Genomic DNA, 14,216 nt, shown 5'->3' with positions numbered 1-14,216 from the left:
TCTGTGTGCTAGTCAGTGCTATTGAAATCTTCTCCCTGAATGACTCCAGAAGAGTTATTACTCTCAAGACCCATTTCTGCTGCAGCACTGATTAGAAGTCAGCCAATTAATGACTGCTTGAGGGACAGATGGAGTTATCAGATAATTAACACTCATTTTATTATAAATACTAACATGTATGTGAAAATTGTATATTTTGGATTGTAGCTCTCTCCCTTGACCCTTCATCTTTCACTTGTCTTCAACTGTAAGCACTATGGGGCCTTGATCCTGATTGGGTCTTTAGATTGCTTAATAATGTAATACATATATTGTAATAGTAATCTGTTCACACATCTCTCTGCAATGAAATGATGGAGGATTTCTCTATCTTCTAGTTACATTCTAGCTACTTCGCTGTATTAAATAGATGCTTTTGTAGGAGCTTTCTAATAGAAATCAGATACTTTGGACAATGTTATTAAAGGATGATTTTTTTTGTCTGGTGATGCCGCCTGGCAGAATGTAGAATTTTAGCTGTTGATTACAATTTAACTTTTTTCTATTTGAAGGATCAAAGCAGCAAAAGAAAAGAAAACTCAAAGACATCAGCATGCTTTCTGCTGCAGAAGAGGTAAGTCTGATTAGTATATATAATTAAGAAAAAACGTTTGGTCTCACATTTTGCCTGGGTATATCTTTCCATAAACAAAATACTATTATTTCTTTCTTTAAAGTTTGGCACTCTTCTGGATGAAAATGTTAGGTCCAAGTTTGACAACATTGGTATGAATGCAATGGCTAACAAAGATAATGCAAGTAAGTGCAGTTACATCTTCTAAAAACAAACTATACCCTTACCCTATTTGAATAGGTATCTATGCATGATCGTTATGACAATAAGAAAAAATTTCATTGCTTAGTTGATATTTAAAAATTTCCATTTTAAATGGAATACACAAAGTTTAACTTACTCCACACAAAAAATAATTGAGCTGTTGCTCCAGTATAACCTTAATTTATTTTATGTAGGTACATGATGTATAATACAACAGTACTTGTTGTTAAGGACTCTCATCCTCGTCTACATTTAATTGTATTCTTAATCATAGTACTTGCAAGCATTTTGCAAAATAATGTGCAGCTTTTGACTTGCATCATTAAATACCTAATTCTAAATTACATAGCTTAACTGGTTGTAAATTTCTAGAAGCATTTAACTTTCTCCCCAGTATAAAAACTGATGTAACCAAGGTTTAGCCAAATACACCACTCCCCAGCTTTGGTGTATATGGAGCAAAAACAGTTTTTTCCCCACAAATCTAAATCTGTATAATCCCACTTTGAAAAGTAGATATCAAATAGATAAAACCTGTTGTGTTGAGTATAATTAAGGCTTTGTATTAATTCTTTACATCATTTCTCTAGCCTAAAAAAAATTTCTCTTATCCTAGACACTGAGTATTTCTACTTAAACAATAGTATTAATGCAAACTATAACACAGGATACATGAAAGCAATTCTAAAATTTGTGCCTTTGCAACAGGCCCAAAAGGTTCCAGGTAGAATAGTTTTTGCATAATGGAAAAATTTCTTCTGAGGTGAAAAATCCAATAATTCACACTTGATTGGTGTTTTATGAATTTATCATTTATTCAAATACCAAACTATGTTCAAAGGATACATAAGTTATCCCCTCTTCTTCCCTTGTAGGTGTCAAACAGCTCAGGTGGGAAGCAGAGCGTGACAATTGGCTTCACAACAGAGATGTGAAAAATATTATCAAGAAGAAAAAACAGTTCAAACACAAAGGCCTGAAAAATAAACACAAAGGCAAAAAGTCAAGAAAATGAGACATTTTGTTTTAAACTGCTTCTGTTTTTACTTACTTCTAACTTTTGCTGCTTAGCCATTTCAGTTGGTCCTCCTCCCTTTTTCCATAAACTCCAGACCATTCATTGCTTTTGTAATAAACTGTGAAAATATATAAGAGAAGGCATCAGAGTCATCTATTCTTCTTACGTGCATCTGAATTTCTAGGTCTAAGATGAATTACAAATGTAATAAAATGAGTAGAAAGAAATCACTAGAATTGTCTCTAGCGAAATGTACATTTTACAATCTCTGCACTTCTGAAAAACATTTAACAACAATGCAAAACTAGAAGATAATTCACCATCAAAAAGACATATGAGCTTTATCAAGTGTTTTCTTTTAGTTGGCAAGAAGTAACTTACCTTCCAGAATGGATGGAAATCTCCTGTTCATTGTATGCCTAAAATCTGATAAGGGAATAAGAAAAAATTACAACTATTCTCCAAAAAATAAATGAACAATTGCACCAATGGAATGGATGTTTCTGTATTCAAAAGGCAGCTTTCTTAGTCTTTAGATACCATTAAGTAATATGTAATTTAATTTCATTCAAGATTTTTCAGTGTTCAAACAATACATCTGAGTTAACTTGTAAATAAAAGTAAGACACTTTGAGCCTGTCCCCAACTAGTGAAATAGGCAAGAAAAGCCTGATGGGTCCCTCTGAACATCTGGCTCTTAAGGTTTTACCAGTGAAAAGTCTTTCCTTTTGCAAAAGAGATACAAAAAGTTCTCCCTCCTAAAACTCAGAGGTTGTAGAATCTAGAGTTTTTTAAAGGAAGGGTTGAGCCAAAGAGCTTGCCCCAAGTTTATTACAAGTTCAAGCATTGAGCATCCCTCAGAGCAGTGTTTCTCAACCTTTTTGATACTGGCTTGCTGCCTTCCTAAATCTTGGGGACTTGCACTAGCCCACAAACTGGTTAAGAAACAATGCCTTAGAGGGGGCCGCGAGTAGGTTTCAGGGGGTCAGCCAAGCAGAGCCAGTGTTAGACTCGCTGGGGCCCAGGTTAGAAAGCTGAAGCCCCACTGCATGAGGCTGAACCCTAGGGCACTGAGTCCCGTCACCTGGGGCTGAAGCAGGAGCCCCTCTGGTAATATCAGCCCTGGCTTTTATATGTAGAAAACCAGTTATTGTGACACAGGTGGGCTGTGGAGTTTTTATAGCATTTTGTGGGGGAGGGAGGGCTCAAATTAAAAGGTTGAGAACCCCTACCTTAGAGGATTCAGCTAGATCTTTCTCTCTTAATAACCAGGCTCCTCCAGACAACTTCCCTTATTTGGCTGCAGATTAACCTTATCAGTGCCATCCTGGAAGCTGAAAAGAGTATCTCCATCCTCTGTGCAAACCTAAATTTGAGCTCATGTTATTCCTTAACGCACCTAAAGCTTTGTACCTAATTGCTACTACATCAGCCACAGACTTCCCCCACAACCTTTTTTTTTTTTTAAACACACACTAGGATAAGGTGTGTCTCTGGATAGTCCCTCCTTTTCAAAGCTCTTTAGTTCTACATAACTCCATTTCTGATCATCTGATCTAAATCTGACCTACAGTAGAACCGCCACTCAGATGGCAATATATCCCTAACATTGTTTGAAGAGAACAAGTGTATCTTTGCAGTTTGACCTGCCCTGAAGTTGTCACAAATATCTGTAGATAGAGAATTTTTCTGTTGATTTCTCGGCCGCCAGCCCCACTGCCAGTGTGAATGGACAGAACCCTGAGCCGGCAGTGGGCTGAGCGGCCGGGACCCCAGTTGGCAGGGGCTGGCGGCCAGAACCCCAGACCGTCAGCGGGCTGAGCGGCTCAGCCCGCTGCTGGTCTGGGGTTCCGTCTGCCACCCCCACTGCCGGTTTGGGATTCTGTCTGCCGGCCCCTGTAAATGTAAAATGTATTAGTGGCACGTGAAACCTTAAATTACAGTAAATAAATGAAGACTTGACACACCAGTTCTCAAAGGTTGCCACCCCTGTACTAGAGTAATGAGTGGCAGTATAAAACTCTCCTGGGAGAGCCTTAACTGACCGTGAATCTGCTAAACTCTCTAGGTCTGAGGGCTCATTTGATGTGAGCTAGGCTTTGTCCTGGGCAGAGTGAGGTTTCTCCAGGCCCTAATTTAGTCTCTCTCTTATATAATACGTGCTATAGATTACTACTGGGGGAATTCTGCACCACTGCATGCACCCAGAATTCATGTCCCCCGCAGAATTTTTTGCTTCCCTGCAGAAGTACAACTTTCTGCCAGGGAAGCTGCAAGAGTGGTTACATGGTTACATGCTTCAGCAACGCAGGTGCATAGTTTCTGGTGCCTGGAGCTGCCAAGGGAGAGCTAAATCACCACAGGGGATGGAGATGGGGACATCCTGGCCTGTGCTGGGAAGGCTGGAACTTCCTCTTCCCCTGCATGGAGTGGTCCGGGTTGGGTCAGACCCACTCCAGAAACCTCCCCTGGCTGTAGGAAGCTCCATATCCCCCTGCTTCCTGCCCTCATTGCTCCTCAACTGTGAGTGGAGCTGCGCCCCCATCTAGCCAATCCCAGTGCATCTGGACCCCCCCCATAACCAAACCCCCCTGGTGAGCCTCACCCCTTGCAGCTGGAGGCCCCCCTGCACCCAGACCCTCCCACCGAGCCCTATCCCTGCATCCAGACCAGCACCACTAAGCCCCCTGCACCTGAACCTGTACCCCTGGACTCCAGACTTCCAATCCACCAAGCTTCACTCCCCCAGCACCCACCCACCCCTGCTGAGCCCCAACCACTTTCACCTGTACCCTCCTGCCCAGTTCCCTTGCCCATGCACCCAGACCCCAATTGAGATGCTCACACCAAACCCTCTCAATCCACACCTGGATCCCTCCACATTTGGATCCTGCTGGGCTGAGCCTGCCTGCCCACACCTGGTATGCCTGTCACAGAGGGGCAGGCCTGGCCTTGTGCTGTGTCAAGATCCTCACCACCAAGTCTATATCGGACGGGGAGAGCATACATTGCAGGGTGATATCCCACCTCCATGCACCCAGTGGCCTGTACGCCCCATTGCCATGCTGGAGCTTCCCTGTTTATTGGGAACATTTGCAGAACTTTAAAATATTGTGCGCATAATTTTTATTCTTATGGCACAGAATTCCCTCAGGAGTAATCTAATAGATGAACAATTTCTTTTTCACCAATACAATCTTTCAGCAACAAATGCTTAGATGAGTTTTTTCCTACTTGAAACCTTGTCCCTGTCCTTAGGATAAGGTGTTCTGGGGAGGTAATAATTCCACAACAGATTACTAATCAGATCTCACCTGTTACACAGTTAACATACAGACTGCTGAAACAGAAGTTATTTCATGATGGTTCTATTCCCCCCTACACCTCACTACCTTAGGCCTGGTCTACACTACGACTTTAATTCGGATTTATCAGCTTTAATTCGAATTAACCCTGTAACCGTCCACACAACGACGCCATTTAATTCGATGTAAAGGGCCCTTTAAATCGATTTCTGTACTCCACCCCAACGAGCGGAGTAGCGCCAAAATCGATTTTAGCAATTCGAATTAGGGTTAGTGTGGCCGCAATTCGATGGTATTGGCCTCCGGGAGCTATCCCACAGTGCATCATTGTGACCGCTCTGGACAGCAATCCGAACTCGGATGCACTGGCCAGGTAGACAGGAAAAGCCCCGCGAACATTTGAACTTCATTTCCTGTTTGCCCAGCGTGGAGAGCACAGGTGACCACAGATACCTCATCAGCACAGGTAACCATGCAGGCTGATAATCGAAAAAGAGCACCAGCATGGACCGTGAGGGAGGTACTGGATCTGATCGCTGTATGGGGAGAGGATTCAGTGCTTGCAGAACTTCGTTCTAAAAGACGAAATGCAAAAACTTTTGAAAAAATTTCCAAGGGCATGATGGAGAGAGGCCACAATAGGGACTCTGAGCAGTGCCGCGTGAAGGTCAAGGAGCTCAGACAAGCCTATCAAAAAACAAAGGAGGCAAACGGTCGCTCCGGGTCAGAGCCGCGGACATGCCGCTACTACGCCGAGCTGCATGCAATTCTAGGGGGGGCTGCCACCACTACCCCACCTTTGTTCGTGGATTCTGGGTCGGGGATAGTCTCGACGCCTGAGGATTCTGCCGATGGGGTAGAGGAGGAGGAGGAGGAGGAGGATGAGCTTGCAGAGAGCACACAGCACTCCATTCTCCCCAACAGCCAGGATCTTTTTATCACCCTGACTGAAGTACCCTCCCAAGCCTCCCAAGCCAGTACCCAAGACTCTGACCCCATGGAAGGGACCTCAGGTGAGTTTACCTTTTAAAATATAAAACTTGTTTTAAAAGCAAACGGTTTTTAATGATTACTTTGCCTGACTTTGCATTCGCGGTCAGTTCAGCTACTGGAAAAGTCTGTAGCTACTGGAAAAGTCTGTTAACGTGTATGGGGATGGAGCGGAAATCCTCCAGGGACATCTCCATGAAGCTCTCCTGGAGATACTCCGAAAGCCTTGCCAGAAGGTTTCTGGGCAGTGGATCCTTATTCCCTCCTCCATGGTAGGACACTTGACCACGCCATGCTTGCAGCAAGTAATCTGGTATCATTGCCTGACAAAGCCTGGCAGCGTATGGTCCCGGTGTTTGCTGGCATTCAAGCAACATCCGTTCTTTATCTTGTTGTGTAATCCTCAGGAGAGTGATATCACTCCTGGTAACCTGGTTGAAATACGGGAACTTAATTAAGGGGACAGAGGTGGCCGTTCCTACTGGGCTGTTTGCCTGTGGTGGAAAATAAATCCTTCCCTGCAGTTAGCCAAGCGCAGATGGGAAATTGGCCCTGAAGTTTTCCGCGTTTGGCTAGCAGGGATCTTCCCTGTTACCAGCCACACGGTGGGGGGAGGGTACCGTGATCATCCCAGAGAATTCATGGCGAGGGGGGGGGTCGGCGGCGGGGGGGGGGGGTAGTTTGGTGCCTGCAGGGATCTTCCCTGATACCAGCCACGCGGTGGGGGGAAGGGTACCGTGATCATCCCAGAGAATTCATGGCGGGGGGGGGGGGGGGTTAGTTTGTTTTCTGGTGCTGCTGAATGTTAATAGAAAAACCGCAGCACTCTACTTGCCTGAAGGGGCCCAGACAAGCCCCCCCACACTGCCCCCCCCCAACTGGCTGAGATTGGCCAGGCTTCTGCAGCACTCTACAGGCTATGCTTGGTATGTGGGAAAGGAGGGTGCAGAAGCTGTAAAACAATGGCTTACCATGGCCGCATGCAAGCCGAATTCTGTTGCCCAGACCTGTGATCTCTAGCAGCAAAGCCACAAGCACTCAGCATTAAGAGGCAAAATGCAACCTTGCACAGAAATCACATGTGCTATGTAATGTGAACAGTGTTGGTCACCGTGAAAGAGTATAAGCATTGTTCTGCAAAATGTAGCTTTTAAAACAATTCTCTCTTTTTTCCCCTCCCTACAGCAGCTGCAAATTCCTCAAGCCTCCCTCCTCCATCCCGAAGGTTATCACAGATAAGGCATCGTAAGAAGAAGACGCGGGAGGACATGTTTTCTGAAATTATGCAATCCAGCAGGAGTGACAGAGCTCATCTGAATGAGTGGAAGGAAACAGTTTCAAAGTATAGGAAAGAAGTCAGTGAACGTGAGGAGAGGAGGGACCAACGTGAGGAGAGGAGGGACGATCGAGATGAGAGATGGCGGCAGGAAGACCAGAGGATGAAGGATGCAACGCTGGGGCTGCTCCGGCGTCTGGTGGAGGTTCAGGAACGGCTGCTGGAAAACAGACTGCCGCTTCAGCCCCTGTTCCACCCTCCCCCCTCCCCATGTTCCGTATCCTCCTCACCCAGACGTGTAAGAACGCGGGGGGGGAGGCTCCGTACACCTTCCCATTCCACCCCAGTAGACAGCCCAAGCAAAAGGCTGTCATTTTTTTAACCTTTTCTTTGTGGCTTTTTCCTTCCCAGCAATCCTCCTCCCAAATACCACCCGGGTTCCCTCCCTCTTTTTCTAATCTATTAAAAGAATAAATGATTTTTAAATGATAGTGACTTTATTTGGTTTGAAAGAAAGATGGGGGAAGGGGCAGGGTGGGTTCCTTACAGAAAATCAGTCAGTAAAGGGGGAGGGTTTTCATGAAGGAGAAACAAACAGATATTTCACACGGTAGCCTGGCCAGCCATGAAACTAGTTTTCAAAGCTTCTCTGATGCACAGCGCTTCATGGTGTGATCTTCTAATCGCCCTGGTGTCTGGCTGCGCGTAATCAGCAGCCAGGCGATTTGCCTCAGCCTCCCACCCCGCCATAAAGGTCTCCCCCTTACTTTCACAGAGATTGTGGAGCACACAGCAAGCAGAAATAACAATGGGGAGATTTCTTTGGCTGAGGTCAGAGCGAGTCAATAATGAACGCCAGCGACCTTTTAAACGGCCAAATGCACATTCTACCACCATTCTGCACTTGCTTAGCCTGTAGTTAAACAGCTCCTGACTCCTGTCCAGGCTGCCTGTGTATGGCTTCATAAGCCATGGCATTAAGGGGTAGGCTGGGTCCCCAAGAATAACTATGGGCATTTCAACATCCCCAACGGTTATTTTCTGGTCCGGAAAGTAAGTCCCTTGCTGCAGCCCTTTAAACAGAGTAGTGTTCCTGAAGACGCGAGCGTCATGAACCCTTCCCGCCCAGCCCGCGTTGATGTTGGTGAAACGTCCCTTGTGATCCACAAGTGCTTGCAGCACCATTGAAAAGTACCCCTTGCGGTTTATGTACTCGGTGGCTTGGTGCTCCGGTGCCAAGATAGGGATATGGGTTCCGTCTATTGCCCCACCACAGTTAGGGAATCCCATTGCAGCGAAACCATCCACTATAGCCTGCACATTTCCCAGAGTCACTAACTTTCGTAGCAGCACCTGAGTGATTGCTTTGGCTACTTGCATCACAGCAGCCCCCACAGTAGATTTGCCCACTCCAAATTGATTCCCGACTGACCGGTAGCTGTCTGGCGTTGCAAGCTTCCACAGGGCTATCGCCACGCGCTTCTCAACTGTGAGGGCTGCTCTCATCTTGGTATTCTGGCGTTTCAGGGCAGGAGACAGCAAGTCACAAAGTTCCATGAAAGTGCCCTTACGCATGCGAAAGTTCCGCAGCCACTGGGAATCGTCCCAGACCTGCAACACTATGCGGTCCCACCAGTCTGTGCTTGTTTCCCTTGCCCAGAATCGGCGTTCCATGGATAGAATCTGCCCCATTAACAACATGATCTCCAAAGCACCGGGGCCTGTGGTTTCACTGAATTCTGTGTCCGTGTCCATGTCCTCATCATGCTTGTCGCTGCGCTGCCGCCGCCGCTGCCTCCTCGCCTCGTTTTTCTGGTCCTGGCTGAGCATAAACTCCACGAGAACGCGCGAGGTGTTTGCAATATTCATGAGTGCTGTCTTGACCTCAGCGGGCTCCATGCTTGCCGTGGTATGGAGTCTGCAGTGTTCACCCACCCAGGAAAAAAGGCGCGAAAATGGTTGTCTGCCGTCCGTTGCTTTCATGCAGGGAGGGAGGGAGGGAGGAAGTGAGGCTGTACCCAGAACCACCTGCGACGATGTTTTTTGTCCCATCAGGCACTGGGATCTTAACCCACAATCCCAATGGGCGCGGGAGACTGCGGGAACTATGGGATAGCTATGGAATTGCTACCCACAGTGCAACGGTGCAGAAATCGACGCTAGCCCCGGTACTTGGACGCACACCACCGAATTAAGGTGCTAGTGTGGCCGCACTCATTTCGACTTTATACAACCTGTTTCTCAAATCCGAATTATCTAAATTCGGATTAATCCCGTAGTGTAGACATACCCTTAGTATACATATAACCTCCTAATAAGTCTTAGTCATTTACTATTAGGCTAAGTTCTTGGGACATAGCCCAGTAAATTATCTGTCCTCTTAAGTACAGTCTCCCCCACCCCAATATTACATTCACAGTTGGTTTCTTCACAAACTACTCTGTTTACAGAAAACAGAGTAGAAAAACAGTATGGACTGGTGTGAAGAGAAGTTTCAACTTTTTAATTTTGGGAATCAACATTTTGCTACCTTATCCACTCTCTACTAATTTTTCCACTTTTCTTATAAGAAATGTTGGTACCCACCATCAGGAGTAATTTCTAAAACCACTTTATTACCTTGATTTGTGTCCATTCTGTAAAATAGTGAATATGCTCCAGCAACTGCAGCCATTTCCAAAAGTAAAACTCCTTTCAAGATCTTTCTTGCAACAGGTTCCATGCCTAACTTTTAAAAATAGAGTTGGATAAGCATTTTACTCTAGAGATGCTAACATTTTCATTCTTGAACTAAAGTAATAAAGATATCTTAAGAATTTCTGCTTATTCTTAAATTATATATGGAGATATACCTATCTCATAGAACTGGAAGGGGCCCCAAAAGGTCATTGAATACTAGCAGGACCAAGTACTGATTTTGCCCCAGATCCCTAAGTGGCCCCCTCAAGGATTGAACTCACAACCCTGTGTTTAGCAGGCCAATGCTCAAACCACTATCATCAAGAGTCCATCAGAGTACTGCAAGTGTGGAATGCCTTAAATATACTGACTAGAGATGAATCTAATATCCACCAAGTATCAGGGGGTAGGCTGGGTTAATCTATATCTACAAAAACAACAAGGACTCTGGTGGCACCTTAAAGACTAATAGATTTATTTGGGCATAAGCTTTCGTGGGTAAAAACTTCACTTCTTCAGATGCAACAAAGTCCATGGGAGTTCCTATTGACTTCAGTGGGTGCTGGATCAGGCCTGACAAGGAGCATTTAGCATGTTACCTAGAAACCGAGAGGTTTTTATTTTTTTTCTAGGTCCCTTTTATACATTTAAAACAAAATTTTACAAAAGTAATGCTCTGGGTGGTTAAATATAAAGCTCAACGTTTATCTGAGCATCAGGGGGTAGCCGTGTTAGTCTGTATCTACAAAAACAACAAAGAGTCTGGTGGCACTGTCCCATAACCTCAGCCGTACAGAACGCAATGCCATCCACAGCCTCAGAAACAACTCTGACATTATCATCAAAGGAGCTGACAAAGGAGGTGCTGTAGTCATAATGAACAGGTCAGATTATGAACAGGAGGCTGCCAGGCAACTCTCCAAGACCACATTCTACAGGCCACTATCCTCTGATCCTACTGAGGAATACCAAAAGAAACTACACCATCTGCTCAAGAAACTCCCAGCTACAGTACAGGAACAAATCTACATGGACACACCCCCAGAACCCCGACCAGGGGTATTCTATCTGCTACCCAAGATCCATAAACCCGGAAACCCTGGACGCCCCATCATCTCAGGCATTGGTACTCTGACAGCAGGATTATCTGGCTATTTGGACACTCTCCTCAGACCCTATGCTACCAGCACTCCCAGCTATCTTCGAGACACCACCGACTTCCTGAGGAAACTACAGTGCATTGACGTTCTTCCTGAAAACACCATCCTGGCCACCATGGATGTAGAAGCACTTTATACCAATATTCCACATGAGGATGGACTACAAGCTGTCAGGAACAGTATCCCTGATGAGGCCACAGCAAGCCTGGTGGCTGAGCTTTGTGACTTTGTCCTCACCCACAACCACTTCAGATTTGGGGACAACTTATACCTTCAAGTCAGTGGCACTGCTATGGGTACCCGCATGGCCCCACAGTATGCCAACATTTTTATGGCTGACTTAGAACAACGCTTCCTCAGCTCTCGTCCCCTAGTGCCCCTCCTCTACTTGCGCTACATTGATGACATCTTCATCATATGGACCCACGGAAAGGAGGCCCTTGAAGAATTCCACCTGGACTTCAACAATTTCCACCCCACCATCAACCTCAGCCTGGACCAGTCCACACAAGAGATCCACTTCCTGGACACTACAGTACAAATAAGTGATGGTCACATAAACACCACCCTATACCGGAAACCTACTGACCGCTATATGTACCTACATGCCTCCAGCTTCCATCCAAGACACATCATACGATCCATTGTCTACAGCCAAGCCCTAAGATACAACCGAATTTGCTCCAACCCCTCAGACAGAGACAAACACCTACAAGATCTTTATCAAGCATTCGTAAAACTAGAATACCCACCTGGGGAAGTGAGGAAACAGATTGACAGAGCAAGACGGGTACCCAGAAATCACCTACTACAAGACAGGCCCAACAAGGACAATAACAGAACACCACTGGCCATCACATACAGCCCCCAGCTAAAACCTCTCCAGCGCATTATCCACGACCTACAACCTATCCTGGAAAATGATCCCTCACTCTCACAGACCTTGGGAGGCAGGCCAGTCCTTGCTTACAGACAACCCCCCAACCTGAAGCAAATACTCACCAGCAACTACACACCACACCACAGAAACACCAACCCAGGAACCTATCCCTGTAGCAAACCTCGTTGCCTACTCTGTCCCCATATCTACTCTGGCAACAGCATCAGAGGACCCAACCACATCAGCCACACCATCAGGGGCTCATTCACCTGCACATCCACTAATGTCATATATGCCATCATGTGCCAGCAATGCCCCTCTGCCATGTACATTGGCCAAACCGGACAGTCCCTCCGCAAAAGAATAAATGGACACAAATCGGACATCAGGAATGGTAACATACACAAGCCAGTAAGTGAACACTTCAATCTTCCTGGTCATTCTATCACAGATTTAAAAGTCACTGTCATTGAACAAAAAAACTTCAGAAACAGACTTCAAAGAGAAACAGCAGAACTAAAATTCATTTGCAAATTCAACACCATTAATCTGGGCTTGAATAGGGATTGGGAGTGGCTGGCTCACTACAGAAGCAGCTTTTCCTCTCCTGGAATTGACACCTCCTCATCTATTATTGGGAGTGGACTACATCCACCCTGATTGAATTGGCCTTGTCAACACTGGTTCGCCACTTGTGAAGTAACTCCCTGCTCTCCATGTGTCTGTATATAATGCCTGCATCTGTAGCTTTCACTCTATGCATCCGAAGAAGTGAGGTTTTTACTCACGAAAGCTTATGCCCAAATAAATCTGTTAGTCTTTAAGGTGCCACCAGACTCTTTGTTGTTTATCTGAGCCATATTCCTAGGCAGGAGTCCATGCATGATGTGACATCAGTAGTTAGATGGGTGCTAGTCCTCACTGGTCCCCAAGGTTTAGCCCCAACCTGCACCCCCTTTAGCTTGACTACTGGGACCTCCAGCATATACTGCTGCAGTTGATGGCACCTGAAGCGGTAGCTTGCCAGTCACCTTTTAACATCTGGAATTTACAGCTCTGAAAATAACTTTTGCTTTAAGAGTTGGCTAGCGCATGGGGTCTTAGCTCCCATTAAAATCAATGCAGCGGGCCCCACAGCAGGCCAGGGCAAGCCTTCAGCCAACACACGCTGCACTACGGCCAAGTCCGGCCCAATGCCCCGCGCGCTGCAGGCACCGGGCGAGGCCCGGATTCATCTGCAAGCAAAGGCGCTAAGGTTGGACACGGCGCGTACGAACAGCGACTGGCGGGCGCCCTGCGGGCCACACGCTGGCAAGAACCGCGCATGGGGGAGCCCAGCAGTTGAGGTGGGAAAAGGCCGGAAAAAGCAGCTGGCGCGGGAAGAGGGAGGAAGGGGAATCAGGCGGGAAACCGCTCAGCGGAGAACAGGGCCGTTAGCGAGCAACTGGGAAAGTCAACTGGCACGAGCGCAGTTGGGAACGCGGGGCCCGGGAACGCGCCCGCGGCAACTCGCCAGCGCCGCGTGAGAAACACGTGACCCTCCTCCCCACCATAGTCCGGCGAGGACACGTGACCGGCCTGTGCGCGCGACGGGGAAGAGCTAAGCGCGGGAGAGACCTGCAATGTTGAACCTCCGGCGGTTTCCAAGCCTCGCCCCTTGTACTCGCGGCCCCGACTAGCTCGCTCGTTCCAACTGCAGCAGTAAACAGAGCGACCCGGAAGCAGAAAACAGATTCTACTTCCGCATAATAACCTGAGGACCCATTACGGTCACCCCACCGTTCACCCGCTGCGGCCGGAGACACCCGCCCCTTCCCCGGGGCGCGCGGCCCAGCACCCAGCGTCACTGATCACAACGCCGCGAAACAGCAGTTTCCGCGTTAGCGAACAGCACGCGCCCTTCCCCGGCGGCTGGCGGGCATCGCCACTCACCTTACGTCCTTCAGAGGGGAGGGGAGGGACTCGCTCCCCAGCGCAGGCGCAGTCTGGTTTTGCGCCCAGCAACGTGCGTGCAGACACAGTAGCGCATAGGCACGGTTAGGAGGCGCTGTCCGTGAGCGCATGCGTACAACCGCCTTCCGCCAATGATCA

General features: G+C 47.0%; 2 protein-coding genes across 5 annotated transcripts in view; one reads left to right on the top strand and one right to left on the bottom strand.

Annotated features, from left to right (window-relative positions):
• Positions 1-1,953, top strand: part of CEBPZ (CCAAT enhancer binding protein zeta) — a 25,357-nt gene extending 23,404 nt beyond the window's left edge. The window contains exons 14-16 of the mRNA XM_054022692.1: positions 552-613; positions 717-798; positions 1,693-1,953. Coding sequence (XP_053878667.1) covers positions 552-613; positions 717-798; positions 1,693-1,832 — 284 coding nt within the window. The 3' untranslated portion in view covers positions 1,833-1,953. The remainder of the gene's footprint in view (positions 1-551; positions 614-716; positions 799-1,692) is intronic.
• Positions 982-14,216, bottom strand: CEBPZOS (CEBPZ opposite strand). 4 transcript variants are annotated; one of them, XM_054022699.1, is made up of 5 exons: positions 14,058-14,216; positions 10,026-10,134; positions 2,217-2,261; positions 1,869-1,953; positions 982-1,793 (listed from the first exon to the last, which is right to left on the bottom strand). In XM_054022699.1, exons 2-4 carry the CDS (start codon positions 10,126-10,128, stop codon positions 1,871-1,873), a joined length of 231 nt encoding a protein of 76 aa, XP_053878674.1. In that variant the 5' UTR covers positions 10,129-10,134; positions 14,058-14,216; the 3' UTR covers positions 982-1,793; positions 1,869-1,870. The 4 variants fall into 4 exon arrangements, with proteins under 4 accessions (XP_053878674.1, XP_053878673.1, XP_053878672.1 ...); XM_054022698.1 differs by having other exon boundaries at positions 10,026-10,130; positions 14,058-14,214; XM_054022697.1 differs by lacking the exon at positions 14,058-14,216 and adding an exon at positions 13,743-13,923.

This window comes from Malaclemys terrapin, chromosome 3 (assembly GCF_027887155.1).
Source record: "Malaclemys terrapin pileata isolate rMalTer1 chromosome 3, rMalTer1.hap1, whole genome shotgun sequence".
NCBI classification, from domain to species: domain Eukaryota; kingdom Metazoa; phylum Chordata; order Testudines; family Emydidae; genus Malaclemys; species Malaclemys terrapin.
This window is presented reverse-complemented; position numbering and strand designations above follow the sequence as displayed.